This window comes from Poecilia reticulata, linkage group LG1 (genome assembly GCF_000633615.1).
Source record: "Poecilia reticulata strain Guanapo linkage group LG1, Guppy_female_1.0+MT, whole genome shotgun sequence".
NCBI classification, from domain to species: domain Eukaryota; kingdom Metazoa; phylum Chordata; class Actinopteri; order Cyprinodontiformes; family Poeciliidae; genus Poecilia; species Poecilia reticulata.
In genome coordinates, this window is record NC_024331.1 from 6,627,070 (window position 1) to 6,637,014 (window position 9,945).

Consider the following 9,945-nt stretch of genomic DNA (forward strand, 5'->3'; position numbering starts at 1 on the left):
AATAAAATGTTAATATCATGAGGAGTAAACTTACACACAGAGGCAGAGCGGTGATCGCCGTGTCCTTTAACAGAACAGGAATATCTGTCTCCATCTCTGACTGAGACGAGTATAGAAGAAGTMTGTTCCTCCATTTTCTYCCCTTTGTTGAACCAAACATATGAAGGAGGTTTGGTTAGATCACAGCTGCTTTCACACTTCAGCTCCGTCTGCATCTCTGATCTTCTGACCTGAACTCTGAGGTCTGGATGGTTWAAGGAACAAGAACATCTCATTTTAAAATAAAYCTGGAAAGATGCAAACAGAAACACAAAGATTCACAAYAAATACABARATCTGTTACCTAGAACAGTCAAGGTGACTCCAGGTGAACCAGTAAATTCTCCACCTGGTTGGTTTGTTATGAACCTGAACTTGTACTCAGCTGAGTCTCTGTGTTTCAGATCTTTGATTGTCATAAAGTTGCTGCTGCTCTTTGTAGAGTCATAAGTTATTCGACCGTTATAGTCAGAGTCCTTCTTCAGATCCACAGGGACTTGATTATTTTCTTTAGTGAACCAGAACAATGTTTGAACTTTTGTTTTTCTTCCATGTATTTTGTATGGATAKKTATAGRAGCATTTYATCATCACTGTTGATCCTCTTAAGCCACAGATCTGAGATCGATCATATTTAACTGACCAGTCAGGTCCAGCTTGTCCCACTGTAACAGATAACATCAAAAATATTAATCAATAATATACAACTACACCTCCCACAATGCCTCACTGGGACATTTTAAATGATTATTACTTCCATTAATTTTATCCATATMAAATAKTCCAGATTATCAACTCCAGTTGATCAACGTGTTTCAGTACCTRTCACAGAGAGGAACAGGACAACAAACCCAGTTGCTGCTGCTGCTGCAGAAAAACTCATCGCTGCTTCTCTCTTTAACCGTTTGTTTTCAGCTAAATGAAAATCAGACAGAAGGTTTTATGTTTTCAGATTTTGCTGTAACTGTTAATCATGAAAGTTTTTCAACATTAAAAGTCACTCATTAGCTGCAATTTGTTAGAAAAACAAATTTTCAAGCTGCTCACCTCAGGAGAAACTGTTGTCTTGCAATGCAACGCAGCAGAGCATCAGCTCTGAGGGTGGAAGTGACGCAGAGGATTTTCTTAGTTTTCCTTCCTCTTCTTGCAACCTGGAACATTTGCTAACATAAATTTATCTCTGCCTCATTTCCAATGCTATATATTTGTTATAATTATTTTGATAATTTTTTGTCACAAATGGTGCTTCAGTAATCGGCATTATTATCAAAAATAATGATTTTTGATAATAATGCAACCTCATTTTTTGCAATGAGGTTGCATTCAGTATCATTTGGTACATTACACTATCATTTGGTACTTATGAAGGTTTTAAATCCACTATTTTCTGGGTTTTTACTGCTGTGGAGTGAAACCAATGGGGTAAAAATATGTAGAAGTAAAAAAAACTGAATTTTCTGCTTTGCTACGTCTGCATGTGGTTATTAGAAGCTTTTCATGTTCTTTTAACTGAATTTCTTGTATTTCAAACTGTAGATGCAGAGAAATGAAAAAAAAAACCCCCACAGAAAACAGGAAGTCCCACCTTAATGAACTGGTCTCTTGTGGTCAACTTGTGGTTTTTAGAGTCATTTACTGCTGTTCAAAGGTTTTTGTTTAACTAAACTTTCACTCAGTAAATGTGTGAGAGAAATCTGGATTATTTATGAGAAAACATTTAAGAGAAAACATTTTATCTCAGGTTTGCCAGACTGTTTCCCTTTAAGTCAGCCCTACTTTGTACCACTAAGGGGGTCCAGGAGGGGCTTTAACTAAGGAATCAGAAACTTGTTTTATACATTTAAGGACATTTACCAAACAAAAACTCCCAGGTATAAGAGTTTGATTATAAAAAGAAAAATGAAGGAATATTTATTAAAAGCAGAAAGCAGATAAAAAACAGCAACACTTCCAACAAACTTCAATTCCAGCAACACCAACAAAACCATATTGTTAGCAGTGTTCTAAGCTTTTATATGAGCAGATAAACATGTCCAATATGTAAGAAGGGACGATGCTTTTCTTAAACCTTTGTAGTCTGGTGAAAACGGGCATTGTGTGTACATTTTTTTTAATCTCCTGCTACTTTTTATGTTATTGAAAGATAGAAATGCATCAAAAACAGTATGGATGGGTTTATACACATCAATGCATATTCACTACAAATCAACAGTCCTTATTTAACTTATCACAAAAGGATTCAGGGCTATTTGAACATATTGGCGTAAATATGTTGCAATTTTCCTATTTCCTAAAAAATTGCTGTTTGTGATACGCCAAAATTCATAATTACTTCAAAAATGTACGTCTTTTGTTGCATTTTTCACCCATTTCAGCTTTGTTTGTCGCTTTATATAATGCATGCTGTTTGACTTTGGGACAACAAACGCCCCTATTCCCAGCAGTGACGCTCGGAGTTTCCTTGTGGTGCCTTCACGGAATGTAGGGATTATGATTTTCATCGGAAACCCTCCGCCCCAAAGTAAATCAGCAGAATAAAGCCGCACATAAGGTGGAAAACAAATGCTAACAAGCTTGGTTATCATTTATAGCAATAATTAAAAATAATCGGAATTTATACAGATATCTTGTGAAATCTCGTAAAGTAATATTAATTTGTGTAACGTTTTATCTCCATTGTATTAAGTTGTTTTGTAAAATGTCTTTATTGACATCTTAATGCTTACATTTGTTGTCTGTTCCGTGTTTATCATTTTCTTATCGAAGCTCAGTTTTACAGTGGAGGAAGTGAACTGTGAGATTTCCGTTTTCCAAACGACACCTGAAGGCACTCCGACCTGAATTAGGAAAGTTCACTTCCTAACAGATTCACGCTGAGAGTCTGGGTGAAAAGCGACCGATTTAAAACAGGTAAACAACTTCATTCTTCTCGGGTAATTATATTGTTGCTTTATGCGATTATATCAGGCTTTGTTTTGTATGTTTTGTTTCTTTTATTGCGCTGCAATAAAGTAAACAGCGTCGCATATATTAATGTTTTACAATTTAGTCAAGTTTATTCTAAGGCATATTTCAGCAACAAGGCAGCTCAAAGTACTTATTTTTTTTCTTATCATTGAGTTTTGACATCTTAAAACGCAAGAATCAGAGACACATTGCTGTAGTTCAGACAAAATGTATTTTTGTAACGATGGCCCAGTTAGCAACATGCTATCAAACACAGACGATTTAATTCGGACCTATAGCTGTTTCTGTATGGAGTTTGTATGTCTGTGTGTTTCCCTGATGTACTTCCTGGTTGCTTAATATCCCGGAGTTCAATAAAACTCTTATACCTGTTTATCAAGATGGACGCTCCCTGTCCGTGTTATAGATTAACTTTTGGCAGCTGGCAGATGTTTCTGTGCTCAACAGCGCGTTCAATTTAAAGAACTACTAATTATTACTAAATACAGTCTAAGCCCATATTAACACAATTATTAAGGTCTTAAGTATAATTGACTAGAAATACATTTTATTGCTGTAATGTTGCATAATAAGGCAAAAACATTGCCTGTATAAAAATTAAAATAAACTCTACACACAAAGTTAGGTTGCTTAACAAAACAAATGCATTTAGTGGTGGTTTATTTTTCTCCCTTCTTTCGGAATAATAAAGAAATTAGGAAAACATCTTAAATATGGATAGAATAAAATGGCCATGAGGAAGAGAGAAATGCTGAAGCTGCTGTTTCCAAACGTCTTAAAAGCACCGGGATTATGGGTCGGTGCCGCTTTTTAAAGTTGCGCAATCAAAAATTGACAGCAACGATTTGGGTAAATTCACTTGTCATTGGAGAAAAGAATCTACTCCAGTCACACCTAGACTCTTCACACCCGGACTAGATTATTCTCAACGAAAGCAGAATATTTAAAAACAAAGTTTGTGAAACATTTATCTGATTTGTGAAACTTCAATAAAGGGTGATTTCAGCACTTTTTTTTTTGTTGTTGCATCTGCACCACATGAGAACTGACTTCCTCTTTCTCTGAAATTTGCCTTATGTTGCTGTTTTCCACATTAACTCTCTGTTTACCCCATTTTCTATCTTCAGAGGAACAAGATTTGATCTTGTGCTGTTTTTATTTCCAATTAACATTAAATGTGTCGTCTCCGAAATCATTTCAATTTAACCATGCATGCATTCCAACTGGTACTACTTTTCAAACGTACCTACTTATCACCGTAAGCTCAGTTAATTGTTCAAAAATAATTTTCTTTTTAAGGAACTTCAGCAGATTTAATCAAGTCATTGACCTGCAGCATTCACTCCTCCTGGACCAGCAGGTAATAACAGCAGAAAATGGCATTTATTTATGAACAATAAAACAGAGTAAAGTCAGAAAAAATCTGCAGAAAGGTTGAACAAACTGAGCATGGCCAAATGGAGGAGAGGTAAGAGAATTAAAACGACTGTAGCAATACGAGCATCCAAACATAATGACGTATGAAAACAGAAAAATAATTCAATGAGTTAAAACTGAATCTCTTTTTTTTTTGTTTGTTTTGCAGTGAAAGAGAAGAGTTTTTCATTCGAGTATGAGCAGAAAGAGAGATGTTCAGATCAAAGAAAAACAGTGAATAAAGTCATAAAGTTGGTTTAAGTTTTCTGCTGTTAGAGCAGAACAATGTAGTCCAGGTGTGAAGAGTCTAGGTGTTGTAGTTTTATAACTGGAGTAGATGAAAGACGCTGAGGGTTGGGTAATTTTACCTCCTGCTGAGGGTCCAGTAGACTTTTAATCAGCTCTTCCTAAATAACCCAATTGAATAGTCCATGTAGTGACCATTTGTCCCAAAACTTAAATTCAAAAATCAAAAAACTCAAAACTCGAAGGTGATCAAAACAAAAGTGAATCCAACTCAAATAGTCACCTGATGCACCGTGGATTCTGGTTTACGCAGCAAAAAGGATCAAAAGTCAAAATATAGTTCTTTGGTTTTATTTTACTGTTCAGGCAAAAAGATACATGTTTCTGGTTTGATTCCTGTTCTCTGACTAATGACTAGTGAGACTGATGCGACCGATTCTAAAGGCTGATTCCATAGGCTGGTAAAAAACCTTCTGACCACCCACGTGCATAATAAGCTACCCAAGACCCACCTATTTATACCGTGGAATACCCACATCCCAACCTGAAATTAATTAAGTGAATTCCTAATCAAAGAACTTATTCTAAACAACAAAGACAAAAATTCTAATGATAAATCAACTAGGAAATAAACAAAAAATAAGACTAAACTAAACAATTTAAATTCTAAGATTTAACCAAAAAATTTGAAAATAGCTCCTACAGTCCAGATGTCCTAAAAAGAGGCAAAAACGTTCGTTTTCTCTCTTGGATTCTTGCAGCTCACAAACTCATTGTTTCAGCTTTTAACCTTTTAATCACGTTTGGGTCCTTATGTTTCATTTGCAGCGGTTTATTTCCCAGAATTCCCTCTGAGCTCCGTTGAACCTCCATCATGACGTCCACGTCTGTCACCACTGTGGGTGGAGTCGTGATCATAACGCAGGTCATCCCCAAAGATGACCTCTCCATTCCTCTCGAGTCTCCTGCCAACCCAGTGGTCCAGGCTGTGCAGCCCGTCGTAAAGCCCCTGCCGGCCCCCACCAAGGAAGACACTAAGGAGAGCATCTTCCTGCGGGGCGAGCCGCTGGGACTCGGGGTGAGAGTCTGCCACTGCCGGGACACCCAGTGACGAGTGAACTCCAAAGACAACAACTGATCCCCTTGTGTTTTTTTAAAAATGTCTTTTCCAGGTGGTTCAGATCTTCATCGGCACGCTGTGTCTTCTCGTCAGTCTGTTGGTTTTGTTCTCCAGGGCTCTGATGATCTACGCTCCGTTTGCCCTCTGCGCTTTGGTGCGTAAACGCAAAACTAAGGATAATCCGAGATCAAATCCAAAAGTCATCAACCTTCCCGTTCTATACTCCCAAACCAGACCTCATCTCTTCTGGTTTTCCTACCACTTATCCCAAAGTAATCTTCTAAAATTCTCCAGGTTTCCTAAAAGGCCTTCCTGAGTTTTTCATGAATCACTCTGACCTCACTCCTTTCCTTCACTATTTGCTGCCTCCTGCTGGTCAGGATTCAATACAGTCTGCTGTTATAGTTTGATAAATACCTTCTTATAATTATCTGAATCTGTATTGAGTTGTACGGCAGATGATGCCTTGCTAAACTGCAGAGGGAATTTGCCAAGAGAAATCTTATGACCGATTAAAATCTGTCGGCACTCCATTTTTGCTTACATTTTGAGAAGAAGGAAGACTTCTTCAGACGTTTTGTGATATTTCATTCATTGGTTCTCCTTGCAGCACCACCACAGGCGAGGGGAGGAATAGTTTTTTAAAACATTTTTCAAAGGGTTTAGTTTGTTTGACACACTGTTAAACCAAACCATCTAAAAATGCATCAATTGTTACAATTTTTGTCCCGTCAGAGTCCGTACCAAACTATCAGGTGTGAAAACAGCCTAAGTCACTTTTGTCTCCAGTACTTCAAAAATAATTTCAATATTTCACCAAAAATGAAAACGTAACAAAAAAATGTTTCTTTACTGAATAACAATACAATGATGAATAAAAAGTTTAATGATCTAAATTGTAAATCCCGGTGTTTCTCAGTTCGTGCTGTCCGGCTCTCTGGCTCTGGCGGCAGGAAGACGCACCTCAGTCAGACTGGTGAGGTTTTGCCTTTTTAGAACACACAAAAAAAATATTCGTAGTCTATTTAACTCTTTTTTTCAGATGAAGTTATAGCAGTCGGTGTGTCTGGATCAGTCTGTGTCTAAGTCATCCCCCGTCTCTTCAGGTCTGGATGTCTCTTGTGTCCAACGGGTTCAGCGTCCTGCTCAGCCTGGCGGCGGGGAGCTACACCTGCTTCCTGCTGGCTACCGGCCCCCCCACACAGGTCATCTGCAACTACCAGACCTCCAACGTCGACTTTCAAACCTGGAACATCACCAGCAGAACGTTGGATGACTGGGAGCAGAGATGCCCTGGGCAACTGTGGAGACTGGACGTAAGTCTGAGATGAACGGACGACCCGAATGTGTCGAGCAGATCGTTCAGACACAGCGTCATCTGAGCCATCAGATTTAGCCTGTGAGGACCAGGGGAAAGCGTCCAGTGTTTCTTATTCTTCCTCTGTCTTTGTGTTTTGTCGTTGCGTCTTTTAGGAGCTTCTTTACGGACTCCAGGGCGTCATCCTGGTCCTGCTCGTCCTGCAGGTTTGCGTCTCCGTCACCGTGTGTGTTCTCTCTGGAAAAGTCATCAGAAGCACCAAACATTACTCCCCTATAGTGGTAAGAGAGCGTCATTCCAAAAATGCCACTCCAAACAGGATGTACATGTGTATGAAAAGTATTCACCCCCTTGATGGTTTCACCGTCTTATTGGTGTTAAAAAAAAAAAAAACATAATTAGCAAAATTTGGCTTCTTTTAACCAAAAGTATCTTATCTCTTTTACTGATCTCAACCTGACTGACGTTTTCACCCGCATTTCTGTTGCAAAATGTCTCAAGTTCGGTCGTACTGAAAGGACGGTAACTGCAAACGTCAATTTCACAGTCCTGCCACTGTCGCAGCTCTGGCTGAGAAATCTTTCAAATCTTTACAAATTTTCATGCAAGAATCCTCTTGCAAGAGGCTTTGAGAGCAGAGGTAATTTACAGAGAAAATGAGAAGTGAAAAAAAAAAATAGGTGAACTGATGAGAAAGAGAGGAACGGATCACAGCTGAACTTTCAGAAACCTTTTCTTCTGTTTTGTTATTTGGACTGTTTGGACTTCCACTCTGTTGAGACGTGTAGGATTCACATCAACTTTGTGACTCTATGAAATTTTAGACACTGAAAGGCAAAGCAACTCCGGCCCACTGACATCTGAATTATGCACCTGCTTCATTCAACGTTTCCACCCATCTCTGTTTTTACTACATTTTTGAGCCAATTTGCTTCTTCAACCTTGATTTTCGCCAAATCTTATACTTATTAGAACTACTAGACTTTTTCATGTCATGTTTGTATGCTAATAGTTAATTCCTTCTAACTAAAACAAGTAATAAATACAGAAACTTAAATGCCCGCTACAGGATTTAGATCTTATTTTAACGTGTTGGATTTTGTCCATCAGGGGGAGAGCGATAGCTGCAGCGAGAAGAACCTCCGAACATAAACCGCCGGAGGAGAAAACCGTCTCCGTCATTTCAGATAAGGGCGTCAGACTGAAGCGGAACCACTGCCCTAACATTACCTGCCTTCATCTTTTGTAATTTCTTTTTTTTTTTTGTACGTGCACTATTTTGCTAGCTCAGTTTTACACCAGAAACATGATCCACTTTTCTCTTTGAGTGGGGAAGTAACACCGCTGTGGCTCTGATTTAAGGATTTGTTCTAATGAAAGATTCAGGTAAGTTGATTTTGAGCCGGCTCGATCCTGTCCTGCTATAAAATAAACGAAAGGTTTATTTTATTCAGGAATTGTCCCACATGTTCTGTTGAGTCAAGGAAAATAAGTGAATGCTATAAAAATCACATCTTCAATTCTCTCCACTTCTATATCTCTAGTGGTCATAAACAAAAATGTGATTTTAAATTAGATTAGATTGCATGTTAGAAACTTAACTCTTTTCAACAGTTATGTTTTCTTGGGGCTTATCTGTATTTCATTACATGTACATGCAAGATAGGTTTTTCTCCAATGTCATTTCTGAATAAAAATGTTGAAGCAAACTAAGTCGATGTGATTTTTCAACATAAGCTTCAAACATAAGTTTTTCAAATGGAACCACTGACATAGCAAATTAAGTTGAGTTTGACAGGAATAAATAAGATTGTTGCTTAAAAAAAGAGGCATGTGTTATGCTATTTTTGAATACAAACTTATTTTTAAAGAATTACACATCTTACTTGTGATTTTATTCATTCCTGCTTGTTGCATTTGAATTTTCATGTTGAATGTTTTGCATTTTTTCTTGCGTCTTTGTGAGCTTTTAGTTTCCTGAAACACACGGGAAATTATGCATTAAAAAGTTAATTTTAAGTATGAGCTTGAATTGTCCTGTCAAAAAACTGAAACTACATTTTCTGTTGTGCTTTTTAAGGTTTATTCAAATTTGTTTTATGATATACCTGGTAAAATATAGGTGGGCACATCGATCAGAGATGATCTGTACCAAGTCAATATTTGATATGTAGAATATTTAAATTTCCTCTCAAATGATAAATTGTTGCAACTCCATCTTAAGTTTGAAAATAATTCAAAGGAAAAACCTGGAGGTCAGAGGTTTGATGCTATAATCAAACTACAATTAAAGTATCGATATGGAGTGAGAGCACGATCTTTAAGACTATCGGATCGATACTACAATATGCAGCATCTTACCTCAAACCTTAAAAAAATAAAAATGAAATTAAAAATCTTATAGGAGTGTATCGCTCTAAAGATTCCAGGTGAGTGGCTCTTAAAAGAGCCTTTGTGGGTCTGTGGTCCAGCAGTGTTGGCGGCCAGCAGCTCTACTTGGCCTTGGCGGCCTTCTCGGTCTTCTTGGGCAGCAGCACCGCCTGGATGTTGGGCAGCACTCCACCCTGAGCGATGGTGACTCCACCCAGCAGCTTGTTGAGCTCCTCGTCGTTGCGGACGGCCAGCTGCAGGTGACGGGGGATGATGCGGGTCTTCTTGTTGTCGCGGGCAGCGTTTCCAGCCAGCTCCAGGATCTCAGCGGTCAGATACTCCAGGACGGCCGCCAGGTAGACGGGGGCTCCGGCACCAACACGCTGCGCATAGTTGCCTTTGCGCAGCAGCCTGTGGACACGGCCCACGGGGAACTGCAGCCCTGCGCGGGAGGAGCGAGTCTTGGCCTT

The 9,945-nt window shown here is 38.6% G+C and overlaps 2 protein-coding genes across 3 annotated transcripts in view; one reads left to right on the forward strand and one right to left on the reverse strand.

The window, feature by feature from the left end:
• Window positions 1–2,849: 2,849 nt before the first annotated feature.
• On the forward strand, window positions 2,850–8,814 carry LOC103472708 (membrane-spanning 4-domains subfamily A member 4A-like). 2 transcript variants are annotated; one of them, XM_008422626.2, is made up of 8 exons: window positions 2,883–2,948; window positions 4,305–4,365; window positions 5,496–5,745; window positions 5,840–5,941; window positions 6,707–6,763; window positions 6,894–7,103; window positions 7,261–7,386; window positions 8,216–8,814. In XM_008422626.2, the coding sequence occupies exons 3-8, from the start codon at window positions 5,542–5,544 to the stop codon at window positions 8,255–8,257; spliced, it is 741 nt and encodes a 246-aa protein (XP_008420848.1). In that variant the 5' UTR covers window positions 2,883–2,948; window positions 4,305–4,365; window positions 5,496–5,541; the 3' UTR covers window positions 8,258–8,814. The 2 variants fall into 2 exon arrangements, with proteins under 2 accessions (XP_008420777.1, XP_008420848.1); XM_008422555.1 differs by lacking the exon at window positions 4,305–4,365 and having other exon boundaries at window positions 2,850–2,948.
• Window positions 8,815–9,543: 729 nt separating this feature from the next.
• Window positions 9,544–9,945, reverse strand: part of LOC103462478 (histone H2A, sperm-like) — a 2,884-nt gene continuing 2,482 nt past the window's right edge. Inside the window, exon 2 of the mRNA XM_008405311.1 lies at window positions 9,544–9,942. Coding sequence (XP_008403533.1) covers window positions 9,598–9,942 — 345 coding nt within the window. The 3' untranslated portion in view covers window positions 9,544–9,597. The remainder of the gene's footprint in view (window positions 9,943–9,945) is intronic.

What these genes read in the sequence shown, in the direction of transcription:
- LOC103472708 (XM_008422555.1), top strand. Translation starts at nt 5,542, where the DNA reads ATGACGTCCACGTCTGTCACCACTGTGGGTGGAGTCGTGATCATAACG. An exon ending in GACGCACCTCAGTCAGACTG is followed by an intron (nt 6,764 to 6,893) that starts GTGAGGTTTTGC and finishes CCGTCTCTTCAG; the next exon opens with GTCTGGATGTCTCTTGTGTC. An exon ending in GGCAACTGTGGAGACTGGAC is followed by an intron (nt 7,104 to 7,260) that starts GTAAGTCTGAGA and finishes TGCGTCTTTTAG; the next exon opens with GAGCTTCTTTACGGACTCCA.